Below are 14254 nucleotides of genomic sequence, written 5' to 3'. Positions count from 1 at the left end.
TTTACGCATCGTCTAAACGAACACTGCTAAATAGAAGTGGAAGTCAATGGAGAAACGGCTCCACTGCGGATTAACGCTGCGGAGTGTCCGCAGCGGAATTCAAGTGAAATTCCGCCACGTGTGAACCCAGCCTTACGCAGCGTATCCAACCCATGGAAACGCAGCCTTAGATCCCAACGTGGGGGTGAATCTGTACTGATTGCAGAGGACTTATTCATGCAAAACATTTAATCCTATTTCCAACAAAGGGTTAGATTGAAGCCTAGACTCATCTTATAGCTGCGGTGTATAAAATACTTCAAATCAGACCTTAATCTAAATAATAAGGGAAAAACTGAAGATTCAGGCCAGAAAATCCATTAAAAATAAAATTCATCCATTTTTTTAACATCCATGAGAAACGGGTGGCATATGGCGGTTAAAAACGGTCAGACAGCCGGGAAATGGATTACAATTTTGAGACACATTGTTGCAAAACAGCCATGAAAAACTAACAGCTGATCCGTTGTAAACTGCCCTTTTTTTCACTGTCGTGTGAATATAGCCTTATAGCCTCTTCACTCTCAGCTCTCAGCGATCCAGGCTGACGGAGAGCGAAGACAACTGAGGGTATGTTCACACGGCTTAGCAAAATACGTCTGAAAATATGGAGCTGTTTTCAGGCGTAAACAGCTCCTGATTTTCAGACGTTTTTGGAACTACTCACGTTTTTCGCGGCGTATTTTATTTTACGGACGTTACTGGAGCTGTTTTTCAATGGAGTCTATGAAAAACGGCTCCAAAAACATCCCAAGAAGTGACATGCACTTCTTTTTCTCGGGCGTATTTTTACGCGCCATCTTTTGACAGTGACGCGTAAAATAACACCTCGTGGGAACAGAACATCGTAAAACCCATTGCAAGCAATGGGCAGATGTTTGTAGGCGTAATGGAGCCATTTTTTCAGGCGTAATTCGAGACGTAAAATGCCAGAATTACGTCTGAAAACACTGCGTGTGAACATACCCTAATTGTTACAGAGCTGCAGCAGCGTGTATATCTATATATATATATATATATATATATATATATATATACACACACATATAATATAGATAAATATAGATAAAAAATTACAAAAATGGTTTTTTTTCACATTTGTAGTGATTTGTCTGCTTATATTAAGAATTAAAACATGAAATTAACTAAACTAATCTAGAAAATGAAAGCCTCATAAGTCTTGTAAAAAAAAAACTATGCAAAAATAGTTGTGATATTCAAAGGGGTTGCAAAGTATCATTTAAAAAAGTCCATATAAAAAATGGAAAATTTGACCTGGACACAGGGGTATCAATGACCCTTGGTCATGAAAGGGTTAAGGTCCCAAGTTCTTCAATGTCCATACAATCTACTTCAGTTTTGGTGCAATTTCTTTTTTTTGCTTAGCAAATACATAAATTAGGCCCCTTTCAGCTGCTGCTTTCGGCTGGGTTCACACTACGTTTTTAACATGCATTTATTTTATTTTTTGGGTTGATGAACTCCCATTGTGAGACATTGGCATTTATCTACCAAAACAAAGAAACGCATGTTTAAAAATACCCTTTGGAATTATAGCCTTATACAACCACACACTCAACCACCTGCAACACGTACCTCCGATCATGGCTTGATTCCATTTTTCACTTCTAAGGCCTTATTCACACGAACGTGTGCGTTTTGCGCACACAAAATACGCTGCGTTGCAGTTCTGTGTGTCATAAGTGTTGGCTGCGTGGCTGCATGATTTTCACGCATATGCCATCGTTATGACACGCGGTTTTGATGTGTAGAAAAAGAAATGAAGGAAGTGGTTTTATTTTTCCCTTCACTTCTTGATTTACTGTTGCGCGAATCACACGCGACACACGGAAGTGCTTCTATGTGCTGCGCGTAATTTTCACGCACCCATTAACTTCAATGGGTGCGTGATGCACGAAAAACGCCCAAGAATAGGACATGTCATGAGTTTTACGCTGCGTGAAAATCGCAGAATGTCTGAACGGCCCCATTGACTAACATAGGTCCGTGCGACACGCGTGATTTTCACGCGCGTATCACGGACGTTAAACACGTTCTTGTGAATAAGGCCTTAGTTTGCTAAAGGCTCTTTTATACGGGCCAATGACAGGGCAAACGAGCATTCATATGAACGCTGGTTCCCAAATATTGCCCTGTGTGGCCAATCACATGGTCGCTAGTCTGCAGCACGTCTCCCTGTGTAAACAGGGAGACGTGCTGCCGACGTAATGGAAATGTATGAGGATAAACGATTGTAGTAACAAATCACTCATCACCATACATAACCGTTCATTGCTCATTGTGAAAGAAGCAAGCAATCTGTCTCGTCGATCGGCGCTTACGGTATTTGAACTGCTTGTATTGGGCCGTGAAAAAGGCCCAATGCGTATGTTCACAGGCACAAGTAAAAATGGCAGAAAATTACGGAGCTGTTTTCATGGGAAAACAGCCTCTGATCTTCAGCCGTTTTTGATGCTTTTTGTAATTTAGCGTTTTTGGAGCTGTTTTTCAATAGACCCTGTGAAAAACAGCTCCAAAAACGGGTCAAGAAGTAACATGCTCCTTCTTTTTACGTGGAGTTTTTTTACGCTCCGTGCTTTAAAACAGCATTGTAATAAAATTTCCCGTCTGAACTAAACACAATTCTTCCCATTGATTTCAATGGGAAGGTGTTTGTCGGCGTTTCAGTATAGTTTTTCAAGGCATATTTCGAGACATTTACGCCCCGAAATACGCCTGAAAACACTGTGTGTGAATATACCCTAAGGGTTAGTTCACACGTTGCGTAAATAGTGTGGATTTTCCGCAAACAGAATTAGTTGTGGAAAATCCACAGCAAATAAAGTAGCAGCAGAGTGGATGAGATAGAACAAATCTCATCCAGACGCTGCGGAAAAAAACGCTCAGAAATCTACCTGCGTGCAGAATTTTATTCCTCAGCATTTCAATTGTATTTGCGTAAATGCTGCTTATTTGTTGTGGGTTTTCCCCATTGAATTCATGGAAGGTAAAACCTGCAAAAAATAGTTGTTGCGTTTTTTTGTGGCAGGTTGGCAGCGATTACACAGAAAACGAAACTCTGGAAAAATATAAATCTGTGTTTCTTTTTCCAGGCGGGTCTCCTGGGATGACGTTTCATCCCATGTGACCTCTGCAGCCAATCACAGGCTGTAGCAGCGGTCACATTGGATGAAACGTCATCCCAGGAGGCTGGCCTGGATGACGTCAGAAGGCTGCTGCAGCGGTCTCCTGGGTTGAAACGTCATGTTGCAACGTAATGTTGCAGTTTTCCGCAGCGGACACTCCGGGCGAAAAACTGCACCAGTTTGGTGCGGTTTTTCGCCTGGAATTCCCATCTGCGCACAGGGCGGATATGCTGCGTGCTTTTAGACAGCGTATCCGCCCCGTATGAACTCACACTGAACAATGCAGCTTTTGTGAAGACCATGCCCCAGTGAGGGTATGTTCACACACAGTGTTTTCAGACGTAATTCGGGCGTTTTACGCCTCGAATTTCGCCTGAAAAAACGGCTCCACTACGCCTACAAACATCTGCCCATTGCTTGCAATGGGTTTTACGATGTACTGTTCCCACGAGGTGTAATTTTACGCGTTGCTGTCAAAATACGGCGCGTAAAAAGACGCACGCGAAAAAGAAGTGCATATCACTTCTTGGGACGTTTTTGGAGCCGTTTTTCATTGACTCCATTGAAAAACAGCTCCAATAACGGCCGTAAAATACGCCGCAAAAAACGCAAGTTGCTACAAAAACGTCTGAAAATCGGGAGCTGTTTTCGCCTGAAAACAGCTCTGTATTTTCAGACGTTTTTGGTCACTGCGTGTGAACATACCCGGAAGGTTCTCACGAGGGCCATCCCGGAATGGGCCCACCCCTATCCAGGGGTCTCGAAGCAGAAACATAAGCTGCTTTTATAGTACATACACCTTTGTCATTTGTTTTGTCAAAAACATTATTTTTAAAAAAAATATATAGTAAATAATGTAAGGAATATGTTGCTTAAAACAATATGTTAAAAAAAAACATCCCTGATAATTATTCAACTCAGCTAATTAAGAATTCCTCGCCCCATTCCATGTGACATAACAAATATTGCATTACAAAAGGGATTTATTCCAACAATAAGAATATTTGCTTTAAATTGTAAATGGTTCTACTATTAGCGGACCAGAAATTTATAAACCTAAAATTAGATTAGTTTCTCATTGGAGCCTATGATATCTCAAATTACACATCAAAGTGTAACTAAACTTTTTAAAAACTTTTAACATGTCATGGTGACGTGTCAGAAGTTTTGATCGGTGGGGGTCCGAGAGCTGAGAACCCCACCAATCGTGAAACGAATCGGAAGAAGCGCTTGGGTGAGCGCTGTGCCACTTCGTTTCTGATTGGCTTTCCTCAGAAAGCTGAGTGAGCGTTGTAGGGACTCATAGACTTTCTACGGAGCCCGTACACCGCTACGAGGAAAGCCAATCAGAAACGAATTGGCACAGCGCTCACCCAAGCAGGCGTCTCAGTGCTCGCTATGACATGTCAAAAGTTTTTAAAAAGTTTAGGCTCTGTTCACATCTGCGTTAGGGTCTCATTCTGACGTTCCGTCGGAGCTTTCTATCCGTATGGGACCCTGAGCAGACACAAACTGACACAGACGGAAACCAGAGGTTTCCGTTTCCATCACCATTGAATTAAATGGTGACGGATCCGTTGCACCGTGGATTTCGTTTGTCTCTTTTGTGCACCGTATCTGTCGTTTTGCCGGAAATAATAGCATAGTCGATTCCGGAAAAACGACGGATCCGGTGCACAAAAGAGACAAACGAAAACCACAGGCACCGGATCCGTCACCATTGAAATCAATGGTGATGGAAACGGAAACCTCTGGTTTCCGTCGGTGTCAGTTTGTGTCTGCCCAGGGTCCCATACGGATGGAAAGCTCAGACGGAACGTCAGAACGGGACCCTAACGCAGATGTGAACAGAGCCTTAATTAAACTTTAAGTGAAGTATTTCTGCATAAACTAGCAAATAAACATTGTTTGGACACTTCAATTAAAAAAAAACGTGAATTTTGGTCTAGCCTTTGCTCATCACGGTGGTACTACTAATCATAAATATTATTAATAATAGTAAACCTGCAACTAAAAATAAAGTGTGAAGCTGGCCATGCATTAGTAATGTCAGACGACCGTTTTCTTAACCACTTTATGGTAATTTGTAAGGGTGTGTTCACATGAAGTGGTTTCAGACGTAATTCGGGCGTTTTACGCCTCGAATTACGTCTGAAAAAATGCCCCTAATACGCCTACAAACATCTGTCCATTGCTTTCAATGGGAATTACGATGTTCTGTTCCCACGAGCCTTTATTTTATGCGTCGCTGTCAAAATACGGCGCGTAAAATGACGGCTCGTTAAAAGAAGTGCAGGACACTTCTTGGGACGTTTTTGGAGGCGTTTTTCATTGACTATTGAAAACAGCTCCAAAAACGACCGTAAAAAAAACGCTGTGAAAAACGCCGCTAAAATCGCGAGTGGCTTAAAAAACGTCTGAAAATCAGGAGCTGTTTTCCCTTGAAAACAGCTCCGTATTTTCAGACGTTTTTGGTCACTGCGTGTGAACATACCCTAAGGGTTGTTGTTTTGGACAACAAAGTCATAAGATAAAAGGAGAAATCGCTGTTGGATCTCAGCCTTGATCTGTGACCTGGTCTGAGATTCTATTGATGATATGTAGATCTCTCGTTTGGCATGAATGACTTTTCAAGGATTGCACCGGACAATGACTGAAAAATCCAACACGACAGTCAAACATTTCCACAGATCTGTCTTTGGTCAGGCATCTGTCACACTTGATCGTATCACAAAAAGGCGCTGACACTTGGCAGAAAATGGGGAATTCCCATCTTGGGCATTTATGGCATATCCACAGGATATACCATAAATGTCGAACAGGTGCGTGTCCCACCTCTGAGACCTGCAACTATCTCCAGAATGGGGCCCCATGACCCCCATCCTACATTCTGCTGCAGGTCCCCAACCACTTTCTGACAAGGTGGTGGAGGTTTCTGGAAGCAGCTGAGCAGGTTTTGCTACGGTTTCCAGAACCCCCATAAAAGTGAATGGGAGTTACAGAAACAACATAGCATAGCAAGCTTTGCTGTTCCTGTAGCCCCTGAGTCCAAAAAACACCACGGCTTGCTGTGCTAAACTGTTTCTGTAAATCCTATTTACTTTTATGATGGTTCCGGAACAAGTGCAGCAAAACGCGCTCAGCTGTTTCCGAAAAAGCCAGCCACCTCTTCAGACAGGGACCAGCAACAGTGTCAGAAGTTAGGACGGGGATTATGGGGCCCAGTTCTAGAGATAGTTTTCGGTCCCAAAGGTGGGACCCGCATCTATTGTACATTGCCACAAATTTCCAAGATGGGAATACACCTTTAAGGCCAGTTATGCCTTATGTAATTGAACAAAGTGTATGCCATACGTTAATACCTTTGGCTTACATTTTGCTTACAGAATGAATATGTTGTCATACTTATTTTTTTTTAATAAAAGAAAAAAAAACATCAATACAACGTATGGCTAAAACATAGTGTGCACATTATGGGGTTTTCCCCGAAGGTGAGCACCTATTTCTCCACCCTCTTGCAATGGGGACGTTCACAATCTCTTAGTAGTTACAGTAGATTTCTATGGCATCATTGCACATTCAGAAGAGAATATTTTTAACAATAGATATCACTGATACCTTAGGCTGTGAGATCTCTTCTTTATTTCATTCCAGCAGATGTTCATGTTGTTCAAATCTGAGATTCCCGTGTCTGCTCAGAATCTGAGAACTGCAAGAGAAGACGGAAAGCAGAATAAAATCCCAGGAAACATACAATGAACATTCTAAACAGATTGGACTATTTATTAAAGTGATTACGTAACTACAGTATAGTTTTATTTTATTTACAAAGGTCATTGCGGAAGACGGACTAGTAGATAAATCTCACCTGGAGTGTAATTACACTGCTGAGACATACCAAGGATGAAACAGGAGGTAGGTAATTCCAAGGAGGTAGGTATAGAAATGCTGTGAAAGATGCAGCTAGAAAAGAAATGTGATCTAGAATGTAAAATAAGTGAGAGGTGGAAACAACAAACCTGAAACTTTCTAAAAATAGGTAAACAAATAAGTAGAAGAGAGCATAGTAAGGTATTTGAGAAGAGTGAGAAAAGAACTGTCTTAAAAGAGCATAGATACCCCATGTCCCCTCCTCCTGCCTTAGGAATGTCATTTGGGGGACTGTAAATCTTGTGCCCTTTTCCTAAAGAAACCAAGCTTTGTCTGGGATACATTCCAGTCACTCCCCAATGTTATCTCCCATATAAACAGAGAGCATTTATAGGCAAGAGAAAAATGTATCCATCACATGGCAATAACATCCCACCTCTGCTTTCACAACCTTAATTTCACCATATTAACACAATGTTTTTATTCGACAGGAATACAGTACGTACAAATTGTAAAAAGGGTATTTCCACAGCAGATCTGCAATTAAATTTACTGTTATTATGAATATTTGTCCTTCTACTGTGACCTAATGAAAAGCATATACTATATCGAAAAAAGTATTGGGACACGCCTGTCAATCAATGAATTCAGGTGTTTCATTCAGTTCCAGATTAGGGCTAGGTGATTTTACCAAAAAATAAAATCTAGACTTGAATCTCGATTTTCTTATTACTGTTCAGTAAACTGAAAAGAATACCAAGAGATAATTAAATAAATTATTTTCTTTATATAATTACGTTTTTAACATATATTACTATAATAATTGTACGGAACTTCACAACTTTTAACGTCGGCAACACTCTGGCCGGGGATTCCGCTCCAGAAGTAACCCCTGACGTCACTGTCCATGTATGGATAGTGATGTCAGGGCCTTCTCCAGAATCAGAATCCCCGGCCAGAGCGTCGGCAGCGCCATGGATTCCGCTCCAGGTGTAACCCCTAACATCACTCTCCATATATGGACAGTGACGCAAGGGTTTCTCTAGGAGTGGAATCCCCAGCCAGAGCGTTGCTAAAGCTCTGGCAGGGGATTCATCTTTTAGAGGGAGCCCCTGATGTCACTGTTCATATATGGATTCCACTCCTACAGGGAGCTACAGTGGCGTTGTCCACAAAGGGGGATGCCATCTACAGGGAGTGTTGGTGCTATCTACATGGGGGGGTGTGATCTACAGGGGTGGTCAGAATAGGCCCCTGACGTCACTGTCCATATATGGACCCGTGTGAAAAACGGCCGTGTGAAAACAGCCATAGAACTTCACTGTTCTGAAAACGGGCGTGTGACGGCAGTTAAAAAAAAAGGGGCCGTCACGCTGTAGCCTTAGGCTACAGTCACACGATTGTTGATCAGTTTTTAATGGTCATTTATTTTCACGGTCAGTTTTTCACGGCCATTTTGCATCAGTGTGTCTCCAAATTTTCATCCATTTCCAGTCGGTCTGTCAGTTTTTAATGGCCGTGTCATTTTTCATGGCCATTAAAAAAAAAAAAAGGATGGATTTCATTTGTCAGGGTTTTTTTTTGTCTCAAACCCCTGAAAACACCACAGGGCTCATGTAGATAGTGCTCACATAGTGCCAGAGGGCCTTCATAGTGCCACAGTGCCCACTGTAGATAGTGCCACAGTGCCCACATATAGTGCCAGTGCCCTCAATGCCACAGTTCCCACTGTAGATAGTGCTGCAGTGCCCACATATAAAGGGACATCGTGCCAACATATAAAGTGCCTGTGACTTTATAGTGCCAGAGCACCCAGTGTAGATAGTGCTAGTTCCCACATATAAAGTGGCATAGTGCCAGCATACAAAGTGCCAGAGCCCACATAGTGGCCCACATAGAACGGAATCCCTTGCCAGAGTGTCTGCAGCACTCAGGCTGGGGATTCCGCTCCAGGAGTAGCCCCTGACGTCACTGTCCATATATGGACAGTGACGTCAAATTCTTTCCCAAGACAGGAGTCTTACGATGCTCTGACCGTGGACTCCGTTTCTAGAGGGAGCTCCTGAAGTCATTGTCCATACATGGACAGTGACAACAGAAGCTCCTCCTGGTGCAGAATCCCCAGCCAGAGGTTGCCGACGCTCTGGCAGGGTATTCTGCTCTTAGAGGGATCCCCTGACGTCACTGTCCATATATGGACAGACGTCAGGGACTCTCTCTAGGAGCGGAATCCCCGGCCAGAGCATTGGCAGCGCTCCAGCTGGGGGATTCTGCTACAGTGGTGCTATCTACAAGGGCGGCGGGTGCTATCTACAGGATGGTGTTGCACTATACTAGGAGTCCCGGCTTCCCCGCGTAACTGCTGTTCCTTACTGTATTATTTTGTTCAGTAAAGAACAACAGTTCAGTGGGAAAGCAGGGACAGAATAGAGAGCAGATGGGGATAGAACGGGGTGCAGCTTCTCAGATGGGGCGAACAAGGCAGGTGTTCAGGCGGCGCTTCCTCCTGCAGCACGGCGGTGACACTACAGAATCGATTAAACAAACAGAAATCGTCAGAGACCTGGATATGATTAATCGCCCAGCCCTACCACAGGTGTATAAAATCAAGCACCTAGCCATGCAGTCTGCCTTTACAAACATCTGTGAAAGAATGGGCCGTTCTAAAGAGCTCACTGAATTTGAGCGTGGTACTGTAATAACTGTTAGGCTGGATTCACATGAGCATTTTACTTCCGTAATGGACGGAACGTATTTCAGCCGGAAGTCCCGGAACGAACACACTGCAGGGAGCTGGGCTCCTAGCATCATAGTTATGTACGACGCTAGGAGTCCCTGCCTCGCTGCAGGACAACTGTCCCGTACTGAAAACATGATTACAGTACGGGACAGTTGTCCTGCAGCGAGGCAGGGACTCCTAGCATCGTACATAACTATGATGCTAGGAGCCCGGCTCCCTGCACTGTGTTCAGTCCGGTACTTGCGGCCGAAATACGTCCGTCAATTACGGACGTAATGACCTCGTGTGAACATACCCTTAGGGTATGTTCACACGCAGTGGTTTCAGATGTAATTCGGGCATTTTACGCCTCGAATTATGCCTGAAAAAACTCCTCTAATACGCCTACAAACATCTGCCCATTGCTTTCAATGGGAATTACGATGTTCTGTTCCCACGAGCCTTTATTTTAAGTTTCGCTGTCAAAAAACGGGGAGTAAAAAGACGCTCCGTAAAAAGAAGTTGCATGTCACTTCTTGAAAACGTGTGAAAAGAAGCCTCAAAAGAAGCTCCAAATTTCATTCTCAGCTTCAAAAACGACTGAAAATCAGAGGCTGTTTTCTCTGAAATCAGCTCCGTATTTTTCAGACGTTTTTTGTTAAGCGTGTGAACATACCCTATGTGCACACGACCTCTTTTCAGATGTAATGCAAGCGTTTAACGCCTCGAATTACGCCTGAAAAGACGGCTCCAATACATCGACAAACATCTGCCCATTGCTTGCAATGGGTCTTACGATGTTCTGTGCAGACGAGCTGTCATTTTACGCGTTGCTGTCAAAATAAGGCGCGTAAAATGACGGCTCGTCAAAAGAAGTGCAGGACACTTCTTGGGACTTTTTGGAGCTGTTTTCTCATAGACTATTAAAAACAGCTCCAAAAACATCCGTAAAAAACGCCGCGAAATACGCGAGTTGCTCAAAAAACGTCTGAAAATCAGGGGCTGTTTTCCCTTGAAAACAGCTCCGTATTTTGAGACATTTTTAACTCTGCGTGTGAACATACACTTACAAGTCAGTTCATGAAATTTCTTTCCTCCTAGATATTCCACGATCAACTGTGAGTGATATTATTGCAAATTGGAAGCATTTAGGAACCACAAGAACTCAGTCACAAATTGGCAGACCACGTAAAGTTAGGGTATGTGCACACAACCATTTTTCAGGCGTAATGGAGGTGTTTTACGCCTCGAATTTCGCCTGAAAAGACGGCTCCAAAACGTCAGAAACATCTGCCCATTGCTTGCAAAGGGTCTTACGATGTTCTGTGCAGACGAGCTGTCATTTTACACGTCTCTGTCAAAAGACGGCGCATAAAATTACGGCCGCATCAAAGAATTGCAGGACACTTCTTGGGACGTAATTGGAGCCGTTTTTCAATGACTGCAATGAAGAACAGCTCCAATTACGTCCGTAAAAGACGCAGCGAAAAACGCAACTACATGCAATTACGTCTGAAATTCAGGAGCTGTTTTCTCCTCCGTATTTGCCATTGTCGTGTGCACATACCCTTACATGGCAGGGTCACTGAGTTCTAAAGTGCATACTGCATAACAGTTGCCAACACTTTGCTGACTCAATAATTGCAGTTCCAAACCTCCTTTGTCATTATCAGAACAAAAACTGTGCGCCAGGAGCTTCATGGCATGGGTTTCCATGGTCGAGTAGCTACATGCAAACCTTACATCACCAAGCACAATGCCAAGCGTTGGATGGAGTCATGTAAAGCACGTAGCAACTGGACTCGGGAGCAGCAGAAACATGTTCTGTGCAGTGAGGAATCACGCTTCTCTATCTGGCAGTCTGATGGACGAGTCCGGGTTTGGCGATTGCAGAAGAACGTTACCTGCCTGACCTGCATTGTGCCAACTGTAAAGTTTGGTGGAGGAGGGATAATACTCTGGGGTTGTTGTTCAGGGTTTGGCTTAGTTCTAATGATGGGAAATATTAATACTTCAGCATACCAAGACATTTTAGACAATTGTATGCTCCCAACTTTGTGGGAATAGTTTGGGGAAGACCCTTTTCTGTTCTTGCATGACTGTGCCCCAGTGTAAAAAAGCAAGGTCCATAAAGGCATAGTTGAGTGAGTTTGGTGTGGAAGACATTGACAAGCTCGTATGGGCACTATTGAACACCTTTGGCATGAACTAGAATGGAAGCCCTCTTGTCCAACATCCGTGTCTGACCTCACAAATGCCCTTCTGTATGAATGGGCAAAAATTCCCACAGACACACTCCAAAATCTTGTAGAAAGCATTTCCAGGTGAGTGGAAGCTGTTTTATCTGCAAAAGGGGGACCAACTACATAGTAATACCTATGGATTTAGAATGTGATGTCATATGAGCTCCTGTAGGTGTCCAAATATTTTTGTCCATTTAGTGTACTTTGTTTTGTCAAGCACTGCGGGTAAATGAAATCAATAGGCATCCTCTGTATTCAATGGGTGCCGGTGGCTCTTTGTAGCCAATAGCTGCGCTGGAGGAGGTTTATAGGTTAACCCTTTCAGGACCAAGCTCATTTTGGCCCTTGAGGACCAGCCCCATTTTTTCAAATCTGACGTGTCTTTTTATGTGGTAATAACTCTGGAATGCTTTTGCCTATCCAAGTGATTCTGAGATTGTTTTCTCGTGACATAATGTACTTTATGTTAGTGGAAAAATGTGGTCAATAAATTCATTGCTTATTTGTGAAAAACACTAAAATGTAAATAAAATGTACAAAAATTATGATTTTTCTAATTTTAAATGTACCTCTGGCTGGTCCTCATAGGCTTCCGTGCATGGCAGACCCGGAGGCCGTTGTATGGCCTCCGATTTTGCCATGCAACCGATGGCAGCACCCGCAATCGGTCCCCGGGAAAGTTTGTTGTAGCAACAAACTTTCCAGTTTGTTGCTACAACAAACTTTCCCTGCGATCACATGATCGGGACCTGAACCAATCAGGTCCCGATCATGTCTCCAGGACCAGAGGCAGGGGTTAACAGCGTGATCCGGGTGTCAGCGCTACTCTGAGACACCCGTCGCACTTTTAACACCCACTGTGAATTCACGTCGGCGCTGCACAGAGCCCAGCAAGCGCCGACATGAATTTACTGTGGGTGGTCGGGAAACAGTTAAAAATGGTCATCATATTCTCTGTAGCTGGTTCGGCTGTCAGAGAACAGGTTGCTGAGGAGCCGCGGACACTGACACCACCGGCATTAGGGTATGTGCACACGATGAGAGGCTTTTACGTCTGAAAAGACAGACTGTTTTCAGGAGAAAACAGCTGCCTCGTTTCAGATGTAAAAGCTCCTCCTTGCATTATGCGAGGTGTCTGTGACGCTCGTAAATCTTGAGCTGCTCTTCATTGACTTCAATGAAGAACGGCTCAAATTACGTTGCAAAGAAGGCAGTCAATTTACCGAGGCAGTCAATTTACCGAGACAGTCAATTTACGCGTCGTCGTTTGACAGCTGTCAAACGACGACGCATAAATTACAGGTCGTCTGCACAGTACGTCGGCAAACCCATTCAAATGAATGGGCAGATGTTTGCCGACGTATTGTAGCCCTATTTTCAAGCGTAAATCGAGGCATAATACGCCTCGTTTACGCCTGAAAATAGGTAGTGTGAACCCAGCCTTAGAGCAATTTCCCCAGCGCTCTGCTGGCAAAAGCAGAGGTCTGCAGATTCACGTCCTCACTGCACGGGGTATATGCAGATAGGGCGTGAATCTACAGATTGTCGGCATGAAAGGGTTAAGCTAATAAATAAATATATAAATCAGCTTGATAGGTGGCGTTTAGGATTTAGACGGAAAACTGGATCCACAACACATCACTATATAAAGACTAATAAACACAGGACATAAAGTGTTAGGCCCCATGCACACAACCGTGGACCGCAATGCGGTCCGCAATTACGTACCTGCCCAGTTTGATTGACCACGGACACCTTTCCGTAGTGCTACGGAAAGGTGTCCGTGCCATAGAACCGTGCCAGGAAATATGGAGCGTGTCCTACTTTTTGGATTTTGAGGCCGTGCTCCCATACTTTGTATGGGAGCACGGCACGAAAATGCGGCGCACGGCCCGCGGCGGCCGGCCGTGCATGCAATCGCAGGCTGTGATTACGTGCATGGCCGTGTGCATGAGGCCTTACCATGGGGATACTGGAGGAGCTGCAAGCATCGAGTCTGCAGCTTCAAACTCATATCTCTGATAAAGTAACAGAAGTCTTTCAAATATGTGGGGGTTAACATATTTAACGATCGATGCAATATAAATAAAATTTTACATGCATATAGGATTTGTATACATTACATACCTTATGGCAGCAGAGCCCACTGTCTCTTCAATGCTACGGAGCGATTCCTATTAACAACAATGGCGCAGTAACATTCAAGTTAATTAATGAAGAAATCCTAAATAATACAT

At 43.6% G+C, this 14254-nt stretch overlaps 1 protein-coding gene and 1 long non-coding RNA gene across 5 annotated transcripts in view; one reads left to right on the top strand and one right to left on the bottom strand.

Annotated features, from left to right (window-relative positions):
- The window catches only part of LOC142659438 (uncharacterized), a 44778-nt gene extending 37861 nt beyond the window's left edge, over positions 1-6917 (top strand). The window contains exon 3 of the long non-coding RNA XR_012850326.1: positions 6840-6917. This is a non-coding gene — a long non-coding RNA (uncharacterized LOC142659438). The remainder of the gene's footprint in view (positions 1-6839) is intronic.
- DRP2 (dystrophin related protein 2) overlaps positions 1-14254 on the bottom strand; it is a 311219-nt gene that overhangs the window by 260793 nt on the left and 36172 nt on the right. For 2 of the 4 annotated variants that reach the window (XM_075835576.1, XM_075835578.1), the window contains exons 2-4: positions 14145-14191; positions 7054-7148; positions 6804-6894 (exon numbers count right to left, since the gene is read on the bottom strand). In XM_075835576.1, coding sequence (XP_075691691.1) covers positions 6804-6850 — 47 coding nt within the window. In that variant the 5' untranslated portion in view covers positions 6851-6894; positions 7054-7148; positions 14145-14191. The remainder of the gene's footprint in view (positions 1-6803; positions 6895-7053; positions 7149-14144; positions 14192-14254) is intronic. The other 2 variants (XM_075835579.1, XM_075835580.1) reach the window with 2 other exon arrangements.

Source organism: Rhinoderma darwinii, chromosome 8 (genome assembly GCF_050947455.1).
Source record: "Rhinoderma darwinii isolate aRhiDar2 chromosome 8, aRhiDar2.hap1, whole genome shotgun sequence".
NCBI lineage: Eukaryota > Metazoa > Chordata > Amphibia > Anura > Rhinodermatidae > Rhinoderma > Rhinoderma darwinii.
This window is presented reverse-complemented; position numbering and strand designations above follow the sequence as displayed.